The 18,577-nt window shown below is 41.2% G+C and overlaps 1 protein-coding gene across 2 annotated transcripts; it reads right to left on the reverse strand.

Moving 5' to 3' along the window:
- Positions 1-446: 446 nt before the first annotated feature.
- Positions 447-18,372, reverse strand: atr (ATR checkpoint kinase). 2 transcript variants are annotated; one of them, XM_026302593.1, is made up of 48 exons: positions 18,320-18,372; positions 18,059-18,150; positions 17,349-17,501; positions 16,321-17,225; positions 16,064-16,203; positions 15,384-15,560; positions 15,133-15,296; positions 14,773-14,925; positions 14,369-14,567; positions 14,015-14,271; positions 13,559-13,752; positions 13,140-13,240; positions 12,814-12,985; positions 12,425-12,580; positions 12,080-12,274; positions 11,466-11,561; positions 11,229-11,318; positions 10,673-10,768; positions 10,333-10,463; positions 9,779-9,922; positions 9,518-9,611; positions 9,273-9,398; positions 8,965-9,171; positions 8,613-8,726; positions 8,370-8,485; positions 8,039-8,159; positions 7,818-7,955; positions 7,569-7,740; positions 6,999-7,165; positions 6,554-6,718; positions 6,316-6,407; positions 6,024-6,115; positions 5,721-5,898; positions 5,447-5,632; positions 5,119-5,278; positions 4,833-5,012; positions 4,361-4,503; positions 4,144-4,241; positions 3,774-4,003; positions 3,421-3,555; positions 3,038-3,238; positions 2,713-2,856; positions 2,133-2,283; positions 1,886-2,042; positions 1,509-1,662; positions 1,214-1,365; positions 919-1,024; positions 447-795 (listed from the first exon to the last, which is right to left on the reverse strand). In XM_026302593.1, exons 1-48 carry the CDS (start codon positions 18,370-18,372, stop codon positions 622-624), a joined length of 7,821 nt encoding a protein of 2,606 aa, XP_026158378.1. In that variant the 3' UTR covers positions 447-621. The 2 variants fall into 2 exon arrangements, with proteins under 2 accessions (XP_026158378.1, XP_026158386.1); XM_026302601.1 differs by lacking the exons at positions 16,321-17,225; positions 17,349-17,501; positions 18,059-18,150; positions 18,320-18,372 and having other exon boundaries at positions 16,071-16,193.
- Between the last annotated feature and the right edge of the window lie 205 nt (positions 18,373-18,577).

Below are 18,577 nucleotides of genomic sequence, written 5' to 3' on the forward strand. Positions count from 1 at the left end.
AAAAAAAAAGAATTATCCAAAAACAAATGGCAACAGCATCCAAGCATTGACAAAAAGTAAAAATGTTATAATCAAAAATACTACGACGTTTTGAGTTTCTGAGCTCATGATTTATCAATGAAAACATTCTCAGTTTCCTCACTTCATCCTCATACACTTACATACAAAAGGTGAACTGATTGGACCATTGGTTGTGCACAAGAGGAGAAACACAGAAAGAAAGGGGATTACAGCAATAAGCTGACAGTCTTAGTGCTACAGAGAATCTAAGGAGGGTTAAGAGATTAGGCCACACATACTGTACGTCTAAACACATATTTCCTACAAAAACAAATTAGCACAGCACATTCATTGCAAGAGAATATACAGAAATGTCACATATCTTTTCTCTACAGAATTCAGGAAACTCTAAATAAGGCTGGCAAATAATGGCCTTTAACATGGGGAATGTTTTTGCATTTTTATTAAACTATGTCTGCAGATATGGCTTTGCATTTTTAATACAGTACATGAACAATAAGGTTGGCACTTGGGTAGGCCTTTTAATCACAGGGAAGCATCCTTAATTCTTCTTATCTGCTTGCAAAATGCTGTCCTCTCATTTTAATGTAGGTGAGTTCTTTACAGGTATGGCCCCCATCCGAGATACATCTGACAGAGCAATTTGTCATCTGTGGCTTCCTGTATGAGGTAGTGTACGTGTCCTTCTATAGACAGAGGCAGACCCAGCACTTTATTCCTGCTCTTTATCACTCCCTGCAGACGCTGCTCAATATCACACACATGGGTTTTAGCCTGGCAGAGAAGGAGGGGGACAACACAGCGAAACCGATAACATTTAGAGATTATACTAGACCCACACACCAAACTAAGTGTTTGTGAACATATTTCCAAGTAAAATCCAAGAATTTCACACACCTTTTCATTAACTATCTCTCCAGTCTCATTGGCCTGAGTTTTGGAAAGTCCTTTGGCTTGTTTGCTCCACTCCACCAGTGGGTCATGAAGGAAAGTCTTAAGCACACTTAGAGGAATATTAAAAACAGGAATTTTAAGTTAAAAAAAAAAACTTAAAGTTACCAGTGAGAATGGTCATTGCATTTAAAATCATGCATTAACAATCTAGTCTTAATTCTACACTCAGAATATAAAACAAGGTTTTATGGGAATATTTCATAATCATACCATATATACTCAGTACATGTGTGTGTACCTCATCAGTGGCTCTCGCTGGTCTCTCATTAGCCTCAGGGTGACCTCACAGGCCTGTCTGAAGAGGCCTTCAGTGCCCATGGGTCCCATGGCATGGACCATGTTCTGGGTCAGACGGAAGGGAACGACCTCAGGCACATCAAATGTCTCCCCCTAGTGCAGAAGGAAAGAAGCAGCATGTGAAAAATGTATGGGAACAGGGAGACAACAGAAATATTAATAAACTGAAAGATTATAATTAACTTCTTTCATGATTTATGTGAAGAGTATCACAAAAAGTGCTCCCAATTTTAAACCTTATTAAAGAGACAGTTGAAGTCAACATGGACACATTCCCCTGTTAAAGAGTCGAAGAGGATGTTTTCTCCATGGCGATCTCCCAAACCCAGGACATAGCCCACCATGGACATCACAGCAGTGGAGCGACAGTATGCAGAGCGGCTGCTGTACCTGGAAAGGCACACAGTGAGTTGTATTACTTGTGAAAAATATTTCCTACATGGAACTTTAAACCTGAACTGGACCTACATAAATTTATAACATCCATAAACTTTAGTTTTTTTAAATGCAGAAAGAACTCAAACTGTTCGCACTCAACAAAATTATAATACTGACACTATGAAACAGCGGCCCTTATAAATGCTATTGTGAGGAGTTGAACAGCAGGTCATACCATAACGTAGGGTCAGGAAATGTCCGGAGGAACCACTCGTGGAAGACAGGGGGGTGTCGAGCACACAGCACCTCTTTGTGGATTCGTAGCTTCTCCTCAAAGGGAGCTGTCTTTGGTAGAATTAACTTCCTCAGCTCTTTACCTGATAAGTAGGTACCTGAAATCCATATAGGGCCAAATTTAATTCTCTTATAATGTTTATTAATCTGACATTTGGTTTATTTATAGGGTGTATGTGTGGATATACCTCTCTCCTTATACAGCTTGGTGAGTATGTGTCGAAGTCCAGCCGTGTTGTTGACCCATTCGATGATACCACACTCCTCATTGAGGGGAATCACAGCGTAGGTACGGATATGAAGCTCCCTCCGCCTTGACTCAGCATCTTTCCGCAGGCACTAGTCAAACACAAAAAGAAAGCATGTACACATATAACAAAACTATTTCCTCTGCACCTTAACACCACATTAGAAAAATGTGTATAGTCTAATGGAAGCCATCCAACACCTTTTAATGAATTGAAGTTTTTATATCACTCAATGGAAGTGCTGATTTAACTCTCCAAAGCAAAAAAAAAAACAAAAAAAAAAACATCTTACCTCTACATGTCAGATTTACCCCATGTTTAAATAGTCACAGGATAAAATCCATTTACTGAATTTTTCATAGTTCAATTAAGAATGGAGTGTTAACTTTGGCCACCTCTATTCATAAACATAAAAGAGATTATTGTTTTTTGTCTATATACGTAGTGAAATCCAATACAACCGGAAATATTTGCCACATAAACTTGGTTAATCAAACAGTTAATCAATTGTCAGACGCACCTTATTGATGAGGCAGTTGAACTCCATGAGTCTGCAGTCCTTCCTCAGGTCATCTTTAGGTTTACACATCATTGTGTAGCTCCGCCCATCTGAACCCTTCAGACTTATCTTCTTAGGCTTCTGCAAGGAAGCCAAGATCTCCACCTACACACACACACAGTCCAGGACAAGGAAGGTTTCTGGGACTGTGGGATCATCAGTTATTGCTAAATGACTATTCTCCCTATAAAACGGGGTTTGTAATAGTTTTGAAGGAACACTTTTTATCATCGGGTACACTTCTTCCAAAATATTTATGACAACTCCCTCATTGCGTGTCTCTTACAGTGTCTTCAAAGCCATCCAGGTAAGCCCAGTGTCCGGGGAATGCATCATGCTGAGTGTGTGCCCCGCCTGTTGATGGCAGCGTAGGGATGAGCACCGACTGCAGTGGGATCAGGATCTGGCTGAAAGTTGGCTCCTCCACCAGACGTTTCAACTGCTTGAAGTGAATGTTCATACTCAGGGTGCTGCTGTTGCCATCCACCTGGAGAACACATTTAGACACATACATTTGATGCTAAATTTAAATGATTTCTAATCTAATCTTGCCTACCAACAAAATGTGATGCACCATATTTACACAAGCTGCAGTTTGGATAATTGATTTTGTGAATTCTATTTAAATGTAATGTAATATATTAAATGATTGTGAGTGTGTGCATATACCGGCTTGTTGCAGAGCTCCAGCAGCTTGTCAGTCAGCCTGTTGGCATCGCTGATGAATTTCTCCAGAGACGGTTTAAGACTAATAGCTTTTTTAAGTATCTGATTACAGCGGTTCATACGCGTTGGATAGGAAGACTGGAAAAAAAATAAATAAATAAATAAATAAATATCAAAACAAACCCTGAAAAACTTGAGGCATTCAGACAAACTTTAGGATTTCTTGCGCATGCCTTGAAAAATCAAACTTCAAGGGACCTTCAAAGGGACACATGACCCTGACTGTTTTTAAGGGGAATATAAATAAATAAATAAATACAACACACACACACACACACACGCGCACACACCCCTACCTTGGAAACAGCAGTCATTAGCCACATAGCCTGCTGGGGGTATGCCAGAAAAACCTTAGCCACAATGGTCATGAGAACTGTGAAGACCTCGTCACTGGAGTGACACACCCTGGATATGAGCTGGGAGAAGGCGGTCAGAAACTGGTACGGAGCCAAGTTAGCACAGTGCTCACTCACAGCCGTGTTGATTTTGGCCAGCTCCTGTCGCATCTGTCTGTCTGCTCGCCCCGCTGCAGTGGAGGTTTAGGATATATAAGGCAAGGAAATAAGCAAAAAGTAATGGGGCTGCTGCTCAATTAGCCAAACCCTTGAACTATGTAAACACCTTGTGTGAACATTTATGCTTATATAGAAAATAGTGGCCACCTACCTTTCTCACATTCACACACTTTGGCTCCAAAATCAAGCCAGAGAGACAGCATGCGAGGCATGGCCTGGTAGATGTACTGGTTTCCAAACTGCAAAGCTCTGCAAGGGAAAAAAAATCCAAATTAAATCGCTGATGAAGAAACTAATGGATCTATTTCATTATCTCAACCCTGACAAGAAACTGAAATGCTGCTTAACAGTCTTAAATAATAACTTACTTTCCAAAGTATGTAACAATGTATCGGATGAGGTTCCCCTGTTTCTCCAGCTTGTTGTCAGTCACCATTGGCATCACTTTGTCATAGTATTTAGCCAGGTAGAAGTTTCCATCCTCCCACTCAGGAAGAAGGTTGGTCACTTCCTTAAAAAACACAACAATTACACAATTATTATTTTGGTTAATCAATTAAATTTGTGAATTGATCACATTTTGACAAACAGATTTCTGTCAGTTGACTAACTGATTAATTGACTTATCTTTTCACCTCTGAAGGCAGTAACAAATCAATTATGGGCACCCCTGACATGTAGCTGCAGCTAAAGACTTCTCATTATCACTGCTTTGCTCGTTGAAGTTTTTTCAGTGAATGATTATCTCATTTTATTTGCAACCTCACTGAAAACATTAACATGGAGCCTTTTATGTGCTGCACAACTGGTTATCCTTTCCACAGATATAATGACTGTTACCTTGTATGCCTTCATGATGGCATTTGACTCAAAGTTAGCTGTCTCCTCCATGAAGCGTCCCACCAGCAGCATGGCCTTGCCTTTAGTCTGCAGGCTGCGAGAATTCATCAGTGGCTGATCATCAGGAAAACACTGGGCTACACCCTTCTGCAGGACGATCAGTGCCTGATGTACATCGCCCTGATGAGTGACCAGTACAAACAGTTTTATACTCGTTGCCTAATTTCTCCAACATCATCACACTAATATGCATTGTAGTCCAAATGAATTTAGAGGCTGATTATACCTTGGACCAAAGCCACTTGGCCTTCTCTGTGACCAGCTCAGCCAAGTGTGTGTTCTCAGTGTTTAGAAGAGCATTGAAGGCAGTCTGGTGGTGTCCTGCCTTCCTGGCCACCCGGGCACTCTGCAGCCAGCACTCTCCTACCAGCTCCTGACACACAGGCCTGGAAATCACACATGAAGTCATGTGAGCATCTCATTTCTTTTTGGACAACTTAATCATAGTACAGAGAGAGCAGAGACATGCTTTATAATGGTTATTAATGTATTAATACACATAAGACATTTGATTATGTGTGCTTCTGTGCTTGTTGGTGTTTCTTCATCCTTACTGTGATCCCAGGCTGAGCAGTGCACGACGCAATGCCAAGATTGGCTCTTTAGCCCTAAAGGATTTTTGGGTCATCTCCAGTCGATCTGACCAATGAGCAGGCAGCTGGTTAAGACTGGGAGTGGAGCTTTCCTTGTGTTTCTGCAGCTCATTAAAAGTGTGCTCCAACTCACTGAGCATGTGCAGCCTAAACAGAGTCACAAGTTACTGGTACTGCTCACCACGAATTAAGCACAAAAGAAAAATGTTGCTGATGCCAAAAAACATCCACAGACCTGACAATATACTCATATCCTCGCTGGTAGGTGCCACACTCATAACTGGCTGCAGACAGAGGGACGACCTGTTCATTTCTCACAAGCTTCAGCTTCTCATAGAAAGTCTCAGCATCCTGCTTCTTAGCTGACAGGAGCAACTGGCCAAGCCGCACACCCCAGGTACTGGACTGACTGTCTGGAGACACAATGATGCAATTACAGGGTTATTGCTACAATTTCTAGTTTTTTTGTACAAAATGATAACATTAATGACAAATGCCCATCAAATGCAACAGGAGCTGAAATTGCCTTCTTGCTTACCTGAACTCAAATAGTCTTCCAGCAGGTCCCACTGTCCAAGCTTCCAGGCTGCCTCCACTCTGTAAGTGTTGAGCTCTGACTTCCACTGATGCCTAAATATGTAAACATAGCTCAGCCCAGTTGCACTTAAGTTAGTTATGTCAATTATTTCAATGGGTAAACATAATTACTGGGCAGAGATGTGTGATATGTGTGCATAAGATTAACATGAATGTCATAAACAATTTGTGTCCTTTTAACAGCACTGTTATGAAAGAATCTGGGCCATAATTTATATACGTGTGTCTCTCACTTGTTGGCCAGTACTCCATTGACCTGGGTGATGACTGTTGACAGTTGTCCCAGGCCAAGCATAGAGGTCATCACCCCATGATAATGACCAATCTATAGACAGAGGGACAAAGAGAATGATCAAACAGGGAAATAATTCAAGGCAGCTGTGTAACCAATAACATCTGACATCTCACAGTTACCTTTCTCTGAAAATTTCATGTAGGTGTACAGAATTGTCAATACACTATTGCTCTAACCTGGTCTGACTCTAGCTGGATTGCTCGGTCGTAGCAGGCGGTGGCGTCTCGGAGCAGACCGATGCTCTCATGCTCAAGTATCTGTTCCCGTAGCGACGGCTCCTCCCTTCTCAGGGCATTGACCCCTCTCACTCCATCAGGCTCATGCATCGCAGCGTACAGTGTCTGCAACAGATGATTATTACAAACCCACACAGCATTGACTTCTGATTTAAGCACGATTCTTTAAACTTTACAGCATGAGTTAAACATCTATCTCAAATGTTAATGTAATTACTTAACCATTAAAGTGCATCAGAAGGAACTATAAAAGTGACAGTAGTTCTATATAACACTAAACAATTGTATTAGAAATAGCACTGTCCATTATGGTGCAGAAATAACTTTTATAAAACATGTTCTGAGTAAGTACATTATTAATATATTAATAGATTTGTTGATTGACCTGCAAGAAGGTAAGATAATCCTGGATGTTCTCTTTGTTTTCTAAGATGTAAGCTTCAAAGTGCATGAGGGCACGCGTGTACGCTTTGGATCGTAGAGAAGCCTTGGCCAGAACGTTCTGTGGAATACCCTTTAGAAAGGCCACCACACGCTGATAGTCCCCACTCTCTGGAATAAGACATTTTAGTTTTGTATTTAAGCATTATTAAATCATGCATGTTATGCATTATTACAAATTGTTAAATAACATTTTTATAACTAAAGTCCATTTTGATGTGAATAATTGTCCATTGTGTTGTCACCCAATAATGCCAACACAGCAGTGATTCTACATATGAATGACCGATCTCAACTGTCTGGTTGTTCTATGAAAGCCTCAATCCTATGAATGAACCCTTGATAGAGGAAGAGAAAAGATTTTGTTTGAATTCTCAGTTAAAGGTTAGATTTTAATGCCACTGATTTTGCAAATATAACAAAATATTTTTGACTACCTGGGACCAGTGATGTGGGAACATTTAAGTGAAAGCTAAAGGTCTACAGTTTCGAGTGTTGGGTGCATGTCTCTTACCACTGTGTCTTGGTTTGGACGAGAGAACATGGCGGCTCCACTGTGTGAGGTGAGATAACATGCTGAACACAGTCTGAATGCTGAGTTGTGATAGGCTGGAGGCTGTCTCTTGGACACGCCCTCCTCCTCGTCCATCACCTTCTGTTAGCACGGCCACCATCTCCTCCGTTACCTGGAATAAGGCATGTTATTGTGTTCTTCTTCTTGACGTCTTCTCGTGCACACGTTAGCATACAGATGTATTCTTACCTCCTGTTGCTCCTCCGGTGTGCAGCCCAGCAGCATGGAGAGAAGAATATGAGGTAGCAGGTAGATCGTGACCTTGTAGTCATGTTTGATGATGAAGCTACAGCATGTGAACACCTTGCTGGCCAGCTCATGTCTGACCTGGAACACACAAAGCTCCTAAAACAACCAGCTTGAAGGAGAAATTGTTTGGCTTTGCTAAATTCAAAGAGTGCCCAGCTAACCTTGCTGATGAGGTATCCGGCCCAGGTGGCTGACCAATCAGAGAACTTGCTGCCTCTGTTGCTTAGGTACACCGGCTTTTTCAGTTTAGACCAGTTCACCTCCTTCTGACTGCTCTTATACCTAGGAGAGAAAGAAAGGTCAGGAAGATGGGGCAAGTAAAGGAAACAGAAGATGGAATTGTAAATTATAAATAAAGTAGGACAGAAATGAAGAGATTTTCACTTTCTCACTTTTATCTTCTTTATCATTTTCTATGTGGGATACTATTACAGCCTCTAGAATACCTATGTTGATGATCATGTATATCTATACATGCATAAACCTAAATACCTGCTGCTGAGATGTGGTTCCAGTATTTCTTGAATGTGCTCTGGGAATCTTCTCCACAGACGGCGGCCTGGTGAGTCAGATCGACCCTCACGACACTCAAAGATGGACAGCAGCTCCTACAGTGCACACGAAGTATCCAGGTAAAAAACAAAAAAAACAAAAACAAAACAAAAACAGGTTCCAGGGTAAATTAAAGTTGTCAAATTTGCAAAGTGGGCAGCTGCACATTTGTCATGTGTGTACCTGGATTGCATAAGCAGCTGAATCCTGTGCTCTCACATCATCAGCATAAGCCAGAAATGTTCTGGTCAGCTCAGTCAGTAGGTCGTAGGCAAAGTTAGGATCATCAACCCCACTCTGTCACACATAAAACAAACATTGATTCTGGCTTTTTACGGAAAAAAAAAAAAACTATTGTAATTCTGCCACTGCAATGGATATAAAATAAAGTTGACCAAACAACATTTCTAAAACATTTAATCAGGATAAATTTTTTTAAAAATATCTCTCAGACAGCCTTTGTAAGGAGTCCAAAAATATGCTAAGAAAGGCGTGAAACTTTGAATTTGTAGATCTTTCTTTGAGTCTTGCTTACCACAAAAGTGTTGTGGTCACCATGGGTGTGTGTGTGCGACAGGTCCAGACGTCCGGGATCCACAGCCCCCAACTCTCCCAGACACTCCCCACAGAGGAGCCTGGCTTCTGGGGAGGAGTCCTGGCAGCCCTTCAACAGCACTGACACCAGGTTGGAGATAACTGGCTCCACCGACTCACTCGCACAAACCTGCTGCAGCAGCCACTCCTGCAACATTTATGATAAAGCACAGAAGTGCGGGAAACTGTTATATCATCTAACAGTGTATGTCAGTGTGTGTGTGTGTGTGTGTGTGTGTGTGCGCGCACTTGGTTGCTGTGCATCATGTCTCTGAGGCTGGTCAGTGCATGAATCCTAACGTCAACGTTCTCGTGCTGAACAGCTCTCATAGAGAGCTGCAGTGCTGCAGCCAGGTCACTGCTGCTGACTGTCAGCTGGTTGGAAAAAAATAGCATATTACTATTTGTGTGATTTTACAATGCATTTAACAATAAACCTTGTCACCATCTGCAACCTTCCATTACTTCATGATAAACCACTTGTCCATACTAACCTTCTTGTAGTCCTGCAGAGCAGTGTGGATGTCTTTTAGTTCAGGGTGATCTGGTAGAAAGTAGATCTCATGAAGGTAGTCTTTGACTTCCTCCCTGTAAAAGATCGAGAGTTTTAGAACACCACTGGGCAAACAAGACATTTGCATGAACTACAGTCTGTCAGACAGATTAAAGATGTGTTTACAGATGTGCATATGTTTTAGAAAATACAGCTTAGCTTTCACCTGACAAGTTTTACATTGAACATATGAATGTGTTACCTGTTGTCCAGTATCAGGAAGTGGATAATAGCAGCAGTTTCTTTGGGCTGCAGAGGGATCAGGGGGAGCAGGGCAACAATCACATGACTCAGCAGAGGGCCCAGGTGTGCAGGCTCCAGGCTCCTCACAAAACAATCCCATGTCCTGACCACACAGATTATATCTGATTTGTTTAAGTTTTTACCAAATATGTAATCAAATTGTTAGAATTTGTTGTTTTCAATCAGTCTGTGGTGTAATACAGATGGCTGACTGCATTTATATGTAGAAATGGTCCCAATTAAATATCATGACTGAGTTTCAATATGGGTTTGTTATGGTAAAAGTTGGTGTAAATACAGTTAGCAACTAATGCTGGCATTCAGAGAACATCTGGCTCCCAATTAACAGTTTAGCTATCTTTTCCAGCATTTTCTGTACCTGATCCTAGCATGTACATTTATAATGAACATTTTAAATAAACTCAATAGAAGTCAATGCATTCCTTTTAATATAAAAAAATACCACTGATATGTTTCTTTGTGACCTTAAAGTGTAAGTCTGTGTGTACTGACTGGCAGCAAAGCAGAGGAAAGTCCTCTCGGTATCGGAGGCCTGTGCGGAGCGTCGTCATGATCTTTACTCTGACAGAGCTGATGTGTTTGGAGCCCATCAGTCGCATTAGAGCCATCATGCTAGTCAACGCCTGCACAGAATACAAGCAGACACTTCTTATATTACACAAATAAAGCAGAATTGCAAGGGAGAAACTTATCGATTTATATATTCAGATTTAAAAAAAATTCTATCATTTGAAAGCATCTGGATATTTTTTTTGACTGTGAATGACCACAAACAATAACTGTGTGAATGCCATTACTGAAACCATACATTCCCAAATTATTAAACACTCACCAACTTCTTGCGGTCCTTCTCTCCTGCACTGGAGCTCAGCAGCTGCATGTTGAAAAAGGCAAGAATTCCCAGCAGCTTTGGCTGAAGGTAGTCTGCCTATCAAACAATGACCAAAGAAAGACAAGTCAGAAAAAAAATATTGATATATGTTTGAAAAAAGAGGTAATTAGAGGTAGTTAAATGTGCAATGATTATAATTTTGTGTAAAAAAGAAAAAGTTCTCAAATTTTTCAAAAACAATGCAACTAAAAACTGGTTTCAATACTGATTAATCTACTGAGGTTTTGTTTGTGTATAAAATGCTTTGTGGGCATGTTCAGGTCAGATCACAGAGCTCTTTTAAAAAAATGTTGCTTTTATGTTTCATAGGTCATGAGTTTACAGTATGTTGCACTATAAATGTGTTTTGTTTTACTTAAAACCATTTGGGATCGACTTATATTTGACACAGACAGGTATAATTTTATAGCATCTCAGGTGAACACAACATATAAAAAAAATAACTGATTAACCAAAGCACAAGATAAGGCTGTAATACTTTGCCTCTGGCACATACCATGCACTCTGGGGTGGTGATGTCTCGGGGGCCTTGGTACGGGTCATCATTGGATGCAAATGAGGCCAAAATTGCAAGACCATTAAAGACCTAGACAGAAAAATGCCAATAATCAATAACTAGTTTTAAACCACATAAGTGAATTCATTACTCACGTGGAAGTACTCTGTGCAACAAAAATATTCACACTGAAGAAGACTTTTAAGGGAGTGTGTTACACTATATTTGTGTATTAACCTGTTGGTAATGCTCTCCCAGGCGCAGCAGCAGCTCATTGTGAAGACCCTGGAAGTCTTGCCTTAGCAGAGAGCCCAATTCAATCTCTGTCTCAGACTGGAAGAACAGGCCAGAGAACATGTCAGCCTATCCAAACAACTGGCACTCACACTGCCAACATGTTAATACTCCTGACTTTTTGGCAAAGTACTGTACCTGTTAAAGGTTCCTCTATGAAAGGACACTGGTGCTTTAAATTATACAACATACTGCATCTTCAGCCTACTTTGTGTGCCCATGACCTATATAAATGATGAACTCTAATCTGAGTAGCTCTGTGCATCTGTCTTTCTTGCCAAAACACAAACTACCTCAACTTGAAGTGAGCATGATGCATCTGTCACTCAGTCGTGCTGAACCAATAAAATCAGGAAGGTCATAGTGAAATGTCATTCTACAGATGTAAGGCAGGAAATCACAATCAAACTTTTCTATTGTGGTGAAGCACAGCATTGATTCTGCTAATGCATTACTAACCAGTACTACCAGTTTATAACTTAACACTAATTCCTCTGAAGTCTTTGCTGCAGCTTGAATGTGTAGATTACAGCTATGTAGGATAATACTATGAATACCTGTAGGTAGCGGAAGGCATTCTCCAGCTCCTCCTTGGTGCAGGAACAGACCAGATGGCTGAAGATGTACTTGAAGTTGCTGATGAGGATCTCTCTCCTGTTTGCCTTCAGCTCACTGGCCAGTGTACGGATGAGGATGGAGCCTGTAGTGCTTGCCTTTGCTGCCAGGTAAGGCAGTAGCACTTGAAGAGTCCTCTACATTTAAAAGTGAGCATTAAAACATAAAAGCTCAGAAATACACATACATGTACCTATACATAACACAACCTCAATATATAGTACATATAGTACATGTTTGTTCTATACACAGAAAATGTTGCATTAATTGTATGCCTGACTACATACAGTGAGGAAGCGGTGGAGGTCTGGGAAGTCAAAAGCATGTGCAATCTGCGCCAGTATGTCCAGGGCCAACTCTCTCTGACTGGCTGATGCACTGCCCTGATCTGTTGCGCTCCGCAAGGCCGATGCATGACGTGAGTGCAGTGACTCCACCAGGAACTGCATACAGAGCAACAGGAAGAGAAAATCTTTGTCAGATCCAATCAAACATACACACTCAAAAATATTTATTTACAAATGTTATCTTGCATACCATCAACATTAACACCATCCCTATGGCACTGTTTATTAATTCCTGCAGTATTGTTAGTATGTATAATTAATATTTGCCCTAGTATAGACCACAGCACTTAAAATCTTTCCAACTGCAACTTATCAACGGAATTTAATACCTGGCAAATAGGATTCTTGTACTGGCTGAAGAGGGTCTGCAGTTTAAGGCCTTTGGCGGTGGCCAGAGCTCTGATCTGAGTGTAGGCATTTACAGATACTGACGAAGACTTGGACAGTAGACAATGGAGTAGACGCAGCAGAGCGAATGACACCATATTACCCTGAGATGCTCTGACAGAGGAGAAGAGAGGGATGAACAACAAATGAATAAAATTTTACAAACACAAGTCCATTTCAAAAAAGTTATACTTAAGTCTTTGGGAACAACAGTGTTTAAACTTAACCAGATGATAAGTGAATAAATTAAAAAATGTATTATCTATACCTGCCAATCTCTCCAGTGGTCAGGATGAGAGTGTTGCGCAGGCTGTCATCACTTTTCAGTTTAGCGTTGCTGAATGCCTCCTTAAGACGTGCAACCAGGAGCTGGAAACAGCAAGAAGAAACACAATCAATCCCACCATCATACAAAAAAAAAAAACAAAAAAAAACAAACCCAGTACTAATGGCCAAAAATGTCAAAAATACCTCAATATATAAATACCCTCCAAAACTTTAATTTCTTATCTTTCTGTCTGACTTTTTCATACAAATACATGTATCACGATTTTTAGGTCAGACTGCATGTGTGTCATGTTCAGTAATGTAAAGAAAAATGTTATTGAATATTTTGTGCTCACATAAGTACTCATTAAAATATATTTATAATGGAAATGAATGATGAAAATGTCAGAAATAACTTACCTCACTCAGAGGATTCTGCTCTAAGGTTTTGGTGGTCATCAGCAGGAAACGCACTGACTGGCTGAAATGTATTCTGACCACTGGATCTGAATCTTCCATTAGACCAATCAGAGCACAGAGCACTGCCTGACAGTCGCTGTCTCCACCCACCAGACTGACATGCTGGCAGAGGTGAGGAAGAGCTTCAAGAAAAGCTGGAACAGTGATTTAAATAAGTCAAATATGTTTATTTCTTTCTTACCAAAGTTGGATAAAATACTCAGCAGCTGAAATAAGTCAGAGTAGTTGACTGTTCTTGCTCAGTACACAGAGCCTTGTCTTTAAATACAGCCAGAGCGCTGTAATGCAAAGACAATCACTTCACTGCATTGTACAGTACTTAGTGTATGTAATGCCATTTTTTAAATAAAAGCTTATTACAGAAAAAAAAAAAAAAACATCAAGTGAAAAAAATACCTTGTTTAATGATACTTGGTTCCTGTTGTCTGAGCAACTGCAGAAAAGGTTTAACAACAGACGCCCTGAGAGATGGGGCAGTGTTCCCAGCATGCTCTGCTGCAAGGCCCAGGTGGAGGCAGAGGATTTTGGGAGGACTGATGGACTCTGTGTAGTTAACAGTGAGGTGGGAAAGCTCTGACTGGATACAGCTTAACTGACCAATGATCCTGGCAAGTTCCTTCTTCACCTGCACCGAACTATCCTCCAGCCTGGAACTGTAATTTATAGAATTAGAAAAGTAACTGTAAAAGATGAACTGAACAATGAAAAAACATTCTACTTTCATGTTTGGGAGTGTTGGAGTTTACATACAGCAGAGTGGTGCTAATGAGGCTGTGGTGTGTGTTTCCCAGGTGGTGAAGTAGACGAGGGAAGGCCCTGACAGCTGCTGCTCTCACCACCTCATCTGTACTCTGCAGAGCCTTGGAAAACACACACACACGCCACATCTCACATACACCACGATGCAGGAGAGCCAGCAGTGACACACAGTCCGCCTGGACCTCAGGTGCTGGAAAGATAAGCCTGACATCAGTATAAGGTTTTCACAGCAGTATCATGGCCTGATGAAATCCTGTAATGCTTAGACTCCTGCAGTAATTGTTAAACACTGTACAGACAAAATTTTATTTTGCTTTCTGATTTGCAGACAGTAGCTACACAGGACAACAAATTAATCTCATTTAACTGTGATGTGATGTGGCAATAATACTCACAGTAACAGAAGCTGAGTCTCTGAGCCAAGGCAGAAAGCCAGGAGGGGAATCCTGTGCTCCTATAGGCTGAGACAGACTTGTTCTCACACACCCAAGGAAGAGATAACAGAGCACACACACGCCGTTGGAGCCCATCCTCATTCTGTCTGCTCACTATACTTACACATACACAAGGAGTTGAGGAAGATGAACTGTCATCAGTATAGTGTATTACAAACAAATATACTATGGATTTGATTTTACCATATACTTAAAAAAGGGAAAATAATAGTAAAATTTTCTGGCAACATGCTTATTGTGGCATATATGACACCTAAGATGCATACTAAATGTGTGTACTGCATGTATCTGTATCCTTACTTGTCAAGTACAAGATAGAGTCAAGAATCCCAACAACACTCTGGATAGCAGACTTAAAATAGTTCTGGCTTGAGACAGGTCGAGAGTTTCCTTCTAACACAGACTGACAGCTCTTCAGAGCCCTGCCCAGAGTCTCAGTAGGTGCCCAGATTGCAGGAGATGGACTGTTAACCAAGAAGATGAGAGAGATACAGAAAAGTAAAAGATAAAGCAAGACAAAATGACAATATGTGTGTATGTTTGTGTGTTACCTGGTAGGAGAGGAGCAGAGTGCTGCCAGGTGGAGGATGAGGGCCAGACCCTCAAGAGCAGACAGAGTCTGTGTCGTTCCAGGTTCAGCAGCATCTGAGTTCAAAAAGGTCAGGAGCTCCTCCAGCCGACTATTCACCACAGCCCAAACCTCACTCTGAACACGCATGTCCAATTCACTTGGGACACATAATACTTTAAATAGCAAGATTTGAAAGGAAATCTGCTATATCAATATTAATTCAGCTAAGAATAACTAAAAGAATATAACTATAAACAGTTTTCTTCACATGAATCAGGAGATAATAAAGAAAATATTATAGAAAACTATTTCTATCTCAACAGAAATAAGAAATTTCAAAAAGAGAGCCTCAATGACAATTCATTTGCTACAGTGGTATGACATTTCTATACATTTTACCTACAGCAAGTACAACAACTTCTTGCCAGGTAATTAAATTGCCACTCTCTTCCATTATTTTCTATTATCTCATAACCACCAAATAAAGGCAAACATGCATGAAAATGCAGTGTATACGTACAGTATGTTAAAAAAGGCAAAAACAGTAGAGATATACAGAGCAACTCCAGCTCTGCATTGTTCAACTACTGTTTTAATGAAGAGAATATCTGAACAAACAACTGTATGCATTGTTTTGTATTTAACTACACAATACCATACCATGTACGTTTTGTTGTTTTGCCGACTGAATCCACTGCAGATTTACAGGATTTCTTGGCCACAGTCTCTCCATCTTCCGACTCCTGCATGACCGTAGCACTCTCTGCCTGCAGTGCAGCCTGAAGAAACTCCTCTGCACACTGTAAAACACAAAGCCCCACAAACTATGTAATGATGGGTTGGAAAAAAAATAATGTGGCAAATACTGTAACAGTAAGAAGGCAGGATTTTAAAAAGAAAGAAGAACAAAATCATACCTCAGCCTGATTTTCTGTTCCAATGGTGCGTGCCAGTATCCTGCAGACGTCTGTGACTCGTTGCCTCCTTAACAATGCTGCACTCTCATAAACTGGGGCAACAGATAGTAAAAACCTGAATAACAAGCAGAGTGATTCACTAACCTCTGTCCCCAATTTGACACCTGCTCCTCCAAGAGTACAAACACACTCAAAAATCTGAGAGAGAGAGATGGGTTCAAAGTGTTTGTGAGAGCCAGCGGATGACTGAAACACACAGCGAGTCAGGTGTAGCAGCTCTCCTTCATAGGTCCGTTTCTCATCTAAGTGTGTGTTTGTGTACGAGTGGGATTCCAGCAGTTGTTGGTAGGCTGTAATGAATTTGTGGCTTTGCATCTCAGGAAACCCTCCCAGCTCTACCAGGTGTCTCAGCATCACCATGGACAGCTTCCTTAGCCTGGTGTTGCCATTGGTCAGGATGGAGCAAGCCACCTCCCAGGCCACACTCAAGTCATGACGGGAGACCACTCCCCTCAGGACGTTAGTTATGAGGCCAATCGTCACAACAGTCAGTGACTCCAAGGCAGCAGGTGAGGGGAGAACAAGAGTAGAAGGGGTGAGGTATGAGGAGGCACAGCCAGGAGACAGGGCAAAGCACTCAAGTGTTACAGGCCACCGGCTTTGCGTGTGAATGTCCAAAGTGTGTCCCTGCCCTGCCAATGTTGCAATGTGGGCATACAGGATGTTACTGAGGTCCTGGGCTAGATATAGGAGCTCCTGAGTGAGGCCACTGAAGATGAACGGTGCCCTGACTCTCATTGCATGAAGTAAAGAGCACAACACAGAAGAGACCCGTCCGTGGATGACATCACAGTCTGGAGCTGCTGCGACACGAAGCAAACGTACTGTCACCCACCTACTGAAGTCTGAATGAAATGAGGGATGAGGATATCAGACAAGAAGGGGGACAAGAAAGAACAAAATAATTATAAGGAGGGAAACTGATTTTTTTAACATATATTTATTCTATGGCCAGAAGCATGTCCTACCAGTACAGCTCTGTGTGGTGTCTGGGTACTCAGCAGGCTGGCAGGCAGGGTTGGCGAACATCAGAGACGAGGATTTAACTATATGCTGCACAAAGTCCAGCAGCATCACACAGGCTGGCTCTGAACCAGACTTCTTATTCAGACCCAGAACAACTGGAAGAACACAGACAGCAGATTAAATTAACCTAGTGACCCCCCCAACGGCTGATTGAGAGAACAGTGGAGAAAAAAAGATATTTCTGGTACTCAACATTGATTTTTGTGCAATACAGGGCATCGCCACTTTAATGACCATAAACCTTTTACTCATATTGATCTAAGAGTCCAAAAATTACTCTTCTCACAAGTCGCAGACACATGCATCTTAGGACGATGGGTTCCACAGAGAAGCACAGAATAAATAATACTGAGCCTTTGACAGGTCCATGAATTATTGTCAAAAGGTGAAACCTGAAACACTTACACAGTGAACAGAAAGTCACTGTTAAGCCCGAATGTAGGTCTGAGAGAAAGAAGAGTTACATAACCATAGATAGATTATTCATGTTTGCTTTGGAGAAAAAAACATGGCTAAAAAAATAGCCACTGCTAAAAATATTTCAGTAAACTATTCAAAATGCTAATGTTACAATTGCAAACATGGTTTAGTATAAACCTAATGCTGAGTTTACCTGTCAGGTGTTCCTGTTACACGGATATTTCTGACTTACCTGCATCCACGTCTGTGAGTATCCTGTCGATGAACTGACACAGGATCTGTCGAGGTTTCTGTACCGCCTGTTCGTACTGAGCCGCGTTGGCGCTGCAAACACCAACACGGTGTCATGTTATTTAACTACACGGCACAGCCAAAGTTTCCATTAACTTACCAAATTAGCCAATTCCTCAAACAGGACTGAATGAAGCCTAACTCGTTGTCAGTGTCACATAGTAACAGCTTAATGTTTAGCCAACTTTAGCCGGGTACTCACTTAGCTAGCTCCTGAAGAGCCGGTATCATCGCGGACATCTCCAGTCCTTCCATTGCGCAGCTACCTGGTGTGTTGTTATTTGAACAAACAATATATCAAGAAGTCATTTTGACCAGGACACTAAAACATGTCCATGACGTTTCGAAAACTTTCGCTCCGAAATGACGTTTATGTTTTGATACGGTAGCCACAGAGGGCCAATACAGCTACATTAAAAACGCGAACGCCAAATTGCACCCCCTGGATAATTTCTTTTAA

This window comes from Mastacembelus armatus, chromosome 22 (genome assembly GCF_900324485.2).
Source record: "Mastacembelus armatus chromosome 22, fMasArm1.2, whole genome shotgun sequence".
Lineage (NCBI taxonomy): Eukaryota > Metazoa > Chordata > Actinopteri > Synbranchiformes > Mastacembelidae > Mastacembelus > Mastacembelus armatus.